At 34.6% G+C, this 8,350-nt stretch overlaps 1 protein-coding gene across 1 annotated transcript in view; it reads left to right on the top strand.

The window, feature by feature from the left end:
- Positions 1-8,350, top strand: part of LOC107729800 (protein spire homolog 1-like) — a 26,307-nt gene that overhangs the window by 13,128 nt on the left and 4,829 nt on the right. The window contains exons 6-9 of the mRNA XM_016540502.1: positions 2,033-2,107; positions 3,121-3,285; positions 7,410-7,607; positions 7,691-7,784. Coding sequence (XP_016395988.1) covers positions 2,033-2,107; positions 3,121-3,285; positions 7,410-7,607; positions 7,691-7,784 — 532 coding nt within the window. The remainder of the gene's footprint in view (positions 1-2,032; positions 2,108-3,120; positions 3,286-7,409; positions 7,608-7,690; positions 7,785-8,350) is intronic.

The following is an 8,350-nucleotide window of genomic DNA, read 5'->3' as shown; positions in this document are numbered from 1 at the left end:
TTTTTTTTTTTTGTTTTTTTTTTTTTTTTTTTTTTTTTCGTTTTTTTTTTTTTTATTAGTTGTTTTAGTACTTCAGTTTAAACTAAAACAAAAAATGAGAAGTGTTGCATTGGCAACTAGCTGAAACAAAATGCATTTAATTTTTAAAAATATTATATTTTATGGTTTTAGCTTTAGTTAACAACAATTTTATTTCATTTCAACTTGCAAAAATGATTTTATTTATTTAAGTTTTAGTTATTGATAATAACCCTGTTCTGTGGTTTGACATTTTTGCTCTTGCTCTCATAACACGATTTGTGATCGAATAAATGTAATATGTCATATGTGGAGGAGGGTCACTGCTGGTTTGACCTTTGATTGTGCCCTTTGTAATGTGTCAGCCAAATAACATGACTTATATAAAACTGTCCTAGCGAAACATAAAACCCAGACCTGGGAGAGATGGAAATTTGTTTTATTTTATCTCATTTGTCTCCACTGATCTCATTTCACATGAAAATAATTCACAGAAGTCTTAAAGGCACAGCAGCAAAAACGGACTGAGAGAGGATGGACAGTGATCATGAAAAACTAAATTACAGCTTGGTGTAAGAAACCTTGACTAACACATTATATGTGGACTCTTTAAAGCCTACCTTCGAGTCCTAATGGTGTCGGCATTGTTTATGTGCTTTGGGCTAATAGTGTCAGCTCTGTGTTGGCATACAGTGACCAAAAATGTGTTCAGAGCATCTCCACGTTGAAATGTCTCGTACTTTCGCACAGAATCATCCTCTACTGTTTTCCACAGGAGAATCTGAGTCTGCTGTGGCTCTACAGCTCATCTTTATGGGGTTTTGAGTGTAAGATGAGACGAGCCACTCCGCCTTCACAAAGCGTCTCCCTCTGTGCTCGTTCCCATGAGGGTTTACTGTTACCGCACCGTAAAGCCTTTTATTTCCAAAACTACATAACGACGCCACCGTTTGGGCTCAGCTGCAGGGGGAAATGACTTAAGATAAAATGACAGAACTAAACATGCATGACAAGTGAATACGAGGAGGTTCTGTTGTCCTGTGCTTTGTGTTTTAAAAGTAAATCAGTGAAAAAATCACAGTTATTATAGCAAAAAAAAATTGTCCTTTATTTATCTCACCTGTAAATTCATTACTCTGTAAATTCATAAATAGAAAACAAACATGCATGTGCAAAAGGCATTAATTGTCTGGAAAATACTGTCACAATGCAAAAAAACTGGTTTTATTTTCCTTATGCAAAATTAAATTTACTATTTCTTTCTTTTGAAGTTTTTATTTCAGTTTTAATTTTTATTTCCAGATAGTAATTGTTGTTGTTTTATTTTATACGTTTTTTTAGTATTATCTATATGATATACTATCATAGTTTATTGTCATGTGTTTTATAATTTTGTCCGTTTTTTTTACTATTTAGGATTTATTTCTGTTTTAGTTTTAGTTTTTAAAATTTATTTCCAGTTAGTAATTTTAGTTTTTAATATTATATATAAAATTTATTTCAGTTATTTTAGTATCATTGATATGCTATTGTAGTTTTTGTTAATATTCTGAATTATATTTTATTTTTATATTTTCATATTTTCTGGGAAATTACCTAAAATGACAAAACTAAACATGTTTGACAAGTGAATATAAGGAAGTTCTGTTATCCTGTTCTAAAACAGTAAATTTTATAGCAAAAAATATATATTTTCCTTTATTTATCTCACCTGTAAATTCATTACTCTGTAAATTCATAAATAGAAAACTAATGTGCATGTGCAAAAGGCATTAATTGTCAGGAAAATAATAACAGGTTTAATTTTCCTTACGCAAAATGTAATTTCCTATTTGTTTCTTTTGATTTTGGGGTGAAATAAGCCCTGCATGTGTTCTTGACAGCTTTGGTGAGATTCGTCTAATTGTCAGGTGTAATAATAGACTGCAGCTGTACTGCCGCATCTATAGATTCTAGAGGATTCTGCTCGACTCAGCTGCTCTCTGAAATGTTGTGTCTCGCTCTGATTGGACAGAACCTGCGTAAGATGGAGGGGGATGCCGTTGACAAACCTGGCAGGGAGCTAAACGAGCTGCAGAATGCTGATTGGGTAAGTGACCTGCCAATCAAAGAATGGAGACGTTTGATTGGCTCTATTTGTTCCTCATCCAATTGAGTTTAAAATACTCTTTTTAATTAATATTATCGATTTGACTGCACTGACACATCAGATGAGAACAAAACTTGAGCTGAGCTGGATGATGACACTATTGTCTTCTGTAGAGCTGCTTTATAGCTGAACTGAGTGTGTTTCATAATTCAACCTTGCAACATTGACAACTTAAATGAGCTGAATAATGACACTGTTGTCTTCTGCAGAGCTGATTTGATGAATTTTGCAACATTAACACTTATTTTCCTGTTTATTATTGTGAAGCTGCTTTGAAACAATCTGTATACAATCTGTGTCATTATAGATAAATGTAACTTGACTTCCAAGAGCAAATGATCTGAGCTGCTGTCCACATTATAAACAACCAACGCATTTATTTTAATTTCTCCAGTGTAATTCTGGGAGAAGCAGTTATCAGGGAACTTTGGCTAACGTTCTGGCAAGGTTCTCTCAAAGTTATGAACAAATGTTCTTTCAAAGAATGTTCATTTAAAGTTATTTGGTCTTTAATAATGTTCTGGCTCAAAAACGTATACATTCATAGAACTTTTTTCTGAAATGTTTCAGTTGAATGTAAGTGTAACATTTTTTAAATGTTTCTAGTTCTTTCAGAATGTTCAGGGAATATTTAAAAGTAACGTTCCCATAATGTTTGCAAAATGATAGAATGGAATGTTCCTGTAATGAAGGTTTTAAAACCCTTTAAATACGAGTTGTTTTGAACATCAAAAATGTTTTCATAATGTAATGAGTACATTAGCAAAAATTCTTAGAACACATTTTGGTTAGTTGGGATGATTTTACTTAAATAGAAACATAAATGAGAACGATAAGATTTGATCAAGTTCATGCATTCCCTGGGAATGTTATGATGGATGTTATGTTGAAAAAGCCCTGGAATGTTCTGGAATAGTCTCTCTAATGTATTGGCGCGTGTGTGCTGCGGTCAGGCGTGGCTCTGGGTGCAGATGATGCGAGATCTGAGGAACGGCGTGAAGCTGAAGAAGGTACAGGAGCGGCAGTATAACCCGCTGCCAATCGAGTTCCAGCTCACGCCATACGAGATGCTCATGGACGACATCCGCTCCAAACGCTACAAGCTACGCAAGGTCATGGTGAGTTGCCCTGACGCTTATGGATCTGTTTAGAAGAAGAGTTTATTTCAATCTTAATTTGTAAGAACATATTTCATTTACATTTGCTTTTATGCATTTGACAGACGTTTTTGTGACTTACATTGCATTGCATCATTTTATTAAGTTCATGCCTTCCCTAGAAACTGAACCCATGACCTCATGCCTTGCTCTACTTTTCTAAAATATTGCACAAAAATGGGTTTGTGGCATCAAATTAGTATGTGTCACGATGTGGGTAGATGAGGCACACAGCGAAGGGGTAATCCAAAGGTGAGTCTTTTATTAACAAACCAAGAGGGTAACACTGACGAGCATAGGATAAAAACTCCACAACGTAACTTTAAAGCAAGACAAAGGAAGCCACAGCCGGCGGGCTTGACTTCGTAGCGGCCGGCGACCTAGGAACCAGAACCAACCGCCTTCTCCTCCTCAGATTCCCCTCTAGGCTCGGGGTGAAAGGTCCGGCTGGCGGGCTTGCCGTTGCGGTGACCGGCGGGCTTGGGTCAATGGCAGGCTCGTCTTCGGAGCGGCGAAACGTGCGGCAGCTTCCATGCCGCGGGGAAAAAACAGGAAAACAAAAACTATCAAAAAGGCGGAACTCAAACACGGGGAAAAAGACGCCGCTCACTTTCCGTTTTTGCAGAGTTTTGATTCATCAGGTAAAGCCGTGATGTGATGCATTAATGCCGTCTGTGATGATTTAGAGCTTAGTCTGCTGTCATTTCATCTGTATTCATTGTTCATTTGAGGGTCCTTTAAATTTGTAAATGAAGATTTAATACTCAATTTTTTTTATTTTTATAAGCCCTCAAATAAATAAAGTCTCTCAGGGTTCAATAATGGGTTCAGTAATATTATAAAATACATTATATTATATTATATATAATATAAAGTAATCAATAATAAGTTTTTAGACCCTCAAATGAAATGTGACCAATTTAAAATCCATTTTGATGTCGTCTTGCTAACACTGATTATTATTATTATTATTATTATTATTTGATTGATGATCACAGAAACATGCCCAAGGGAAAGTAGATCGATTATGCAACTCAATAAATACAGGATTATTGATTCACATGAAGGTTAACACATGTGAAGTTGTGATTTACTCGTGTGATGTGTTGACTGACCCCATACGCAAATGTAGTATATTTCCATATATTGAATTTCCATATATTAAATATATTGTCATATGAAGTAAATACATATATGAAAACCTATTAGAAACTGGAACACTTTCATATTAACATACATATTTGTGTGAGCTAGATATATATGTTTATGTATGTGTTATATATTTTTGGACATATATGTCATGTACATATATATCCATCCTAAAATCCGTCAATACATGTTGATATTATATAAGTAAATATAATAAGTAAAAGATAGACATGTATTTAAAAAATGTATTACAAAACATATATAAACATATGGATTGTTTTGTATATAAGTATGTTGTTTTAATAATGTTGCATATATGTGACCCTGGACCACAAAACCAAAAAAACTTTTTTTGAAATTGAGATTTATACACCAAAAAAATCAAAATATTGAGAAAATCGCCTTTAAAGTTGTCCAAATGAAGTTCTTAGCAATGCATATTACTAATCAAAAATTAAGTTTTGAGATATTTACAGTAGGAAATTTACAAAATATCTTCATGAAACATGATCTTTACTTAATATCCTAATGATTTTTGGAATAAATGAAAAATCTATAATTTTGACCCATACAATGTATTGTTGGCTATTGCTACAAATATACCCCAGCGACTGCTTTTGTGCTCCAGGCTCACATATAAATAAAATATACTTTGTTGACATATGGTTGCTACATATAATCATTATATAGATATTACGTACATATACAGATTTAACTTTGGGGATTTTATATATGTTATAAAATTATATCTTCATCTATTCAGAGAATGTACGACATACGTATGTAAAAATTATAAATCACCTTATAGGTAACATATATGGCAATATCACTCTTGATATAGGGCAATACATGTCATATATTACATTTCCGTATGGGATCAGTAAAAAGCTGACATTCAGAAGCTTATTTCATATTTACACTATTTCATGTTTCATATCGCTAAAATAACTGTCTTGTGATGTGTAATTACTCAAGTTGTTATAAGATGTAATGCATGCTGATCTGAGAGCAGCTCACAGCAGATGTTTATAGAAAGAGTCACACAAAAAGGTTTCTCATCTAAGAGAATTGAATCAGGATTTTCAGGATCCACAGACAGAGGAAAGCTTGTGTTCTTCAGTAGCGGCTGGGCTTTAAAGTTTTATAGCAGCACTATGGTACAGCAGCTTCACATAGGGTTTGGACACTTCAGTCACACTTCAGATATCTGAATGTCTTTGCATTAGTAACAAAATGTCAAAGCAGCTGTTATGTGTTTTAAGGAAAGAATAGCACACGTTTAGAAAAGTGCATCGTTTGCTTTTATATGTGACTCACTGTACCGAGTGATTACTATATTTATAACCCATGGTATTTACATGCTAAAGTACAACCATTGTACCAAAAAATCATGAAAGTATCAGTGTTTGTTATGCCATTTTATCAATACCGCCTTATACACACTTTATAATGTGCCAAATTCACTCAAATGCTCACATTGGGTCTAAAAGTCTGAGACCATGTGGAAATGCAGTTTTTATTTAATTGGAATTGTAAATTAAGAAAAGTTACAACGTCAAATGAATCATAATTCATTCAGATTGTGCTCTAATCATTGATCATGTGACTCTTTGTATAGATGGTCAGATTTTCCTTCACTGAAGCTCTTTGGAGAACATGATCATCAGGTTTATGCTCATGTAGCTCCAGTGAGACACAAATAGAAATGCATCATTTTCACTAGTGGTCTCAGAGGTTTGGACCCCACTGTAAGCGATATAGTGTTTGATATTCTGTCTTTACGTCACACATGCTCTCATCTGTGCTGACGTTTCATGTGCTCGTGTTTGTTCTGTGTCTGTGTGCAGATTGTGCTGATTATAGTTTCTATTGACTCTGGTAGCGCTGTATTTTAGGACCTGATCAAGTCTATTTTGTACACCTCACATTTTATTCTGAAATAGTAGAAATGCAAAACTATGCAAAACAACAACAACAAAACAGACATAAAAATCTAAAAAGTAAGATTCCTTGTAATGTCTGACGGTTGTGTAAAGTACTGTAAAAAGTGTTTTAATGCACTTATCAAAATTTTTTTTTTAAACTGTCAAATGTCAAAAGTTTTTTAATGATGAAAAGAAGTTTTCAACATGTATCATTTAACATAACATCTGTGGAAAAATGTGTTCAAATAGTCTGTTTAATGTCAAATGTAAGTTTAAAAACAACGATTTTTCACAAAATCTGTAATTTTCTGTTTGGATGTAGCAGAAAACTTCTGGCTCATGTTTGCATTTTCACTCTCACTGGCCATAACTCAAACCTTGAAATCAGGATTAGCCTTAAAATAATGTCATACATGCTGAGAATTGAACAAATCCTTGTGATCCGGCTCAGAATCGTGACTTTGTGTCAGTTTTTCTGCTGATTAAGGGAGAACACAAGACTTCTTCACCAACAGATGCTTTTAAAAAAACAAAAATGCTACAAAATGCATCATATTTTGTGAGAAAGTGTGACGTGAAAGAGTAAAAGCCACTATTTTTGGAATCAGCACCTCAAAATGAGTAAGAAACAAGTACTGGGTTTCATTCTGCAAATATGTGACCCTGGAACACAAAAGCAGTCTTAAGTCGCTGGGGTATATTTGTAGCAATAGCCAAAAATAAATTGTATGGGTCAAAATTATTGATTTTTCTTTTATGCCAAAAATCATTAGGATGCACCCTCAGATTCCAGATTTTCAAATAGTTGTCTCTCGGCCAAATATCGTTCTATCCTAACAAACCATACATCAATGAAGCTTATTTATTCAGCTTTCAGATGATGTATAAATCTCAATTTCACAAAATTGACCCTTATGGCTGATTTTGTGATCCTGGGTCACATATGATGCAGGATGGTGTTATTTCTGTCAAAATAAATACCATTTTTTGTAAAACATACTTAATTTTCTTTGTATCTCTTTTTGCTCTTCATGTACATGTTCTGTGCTGTTTTCTACAGACGTGTCCTCCTTGGATGGGGCGAGGAAGGCCTCCAGCACGCTGTTGTTGGCCAATGGCGTGTCGCTGCAGCAGAAAGGCTCCGGCGGCTTTCAGAGGAAAAGGCTTCAAGCACCGACTCTGGCTGAACTGGACAGCTCTGATTCAGACGTGAGGACTGTTATACACATCGTTTTTGGCCATATACTCGTTCTGTAAGCCAGTTATCTTCAGTGATGTGTCATCTCGTTCAGGACGAGACCTTAGGTCAAAGGTCAGCCAGCTGCTCTAGCATCTCCACATCCATGGTGGACGACACGTCGCCAGAATCCGTCCTGAGCAAGAAAAGTGAGTCATTTCTGATGCACACTTATTTATTTTTATTTTTAAAAATTAGATTTTAATACACAGCTCTAAAAATATTTTAGTGTAAAATTTAGTGTAATTGGTTAATCATAGCATTAGTCATATATATTTTTATAATGGTGCTAAACTGTATATTTGACTATTGTTCATGGTAACTAGTCTCCTAAACTCATAGTTTCATGTCCCATATTCTGTGTTATTATTGTTTAGTAAAACTAAAATTATAAAAAATAAATAAATAAAATAAAATAATATTATTGTCACGACACGGTGTGTGGAGGCAGGCAGGATGACGAGGACGACAAAGATTCCAATAATGACTTTTAATGTAGACACAACAAGGCAGATCCAGACAGGTGAGACACACACACTCGGGGTAACATTCACAATAACCGACCAACTGGAACACAATGGACAGGAACTGATATAGGGTGGATAATTAGTGGCAGACAGGTGAGCACAATGAGGGTAATTAACTAATGATAGTACGGGCTAAACCAACAAAAGGGGAAGAAACCACAATAAACAGTCCACAGGGGCGTTACATT

This window comes from Sinocyclocheilus rhinocerous, unplaced genomic scaffold (genome assembly GCF_001515625.1).
Source record: "Sinocyclocheilus rhinocerous isolate Xijiao unplaced genomic scaffold, SAMN03320098_v1.1 scaffold1510, whole genome shotgun sequence".
Lineage (NCBI taxonomy): Eukaryota > Metazoa > Chordata > Actinopteri > Cypriniformes > Cyprinidae > Sinocyclocheilus > Sinocyclocheilus rhinocerous.
This window is presented reverse-complemented; position numbering and strand designations above follow the sequence as displayed.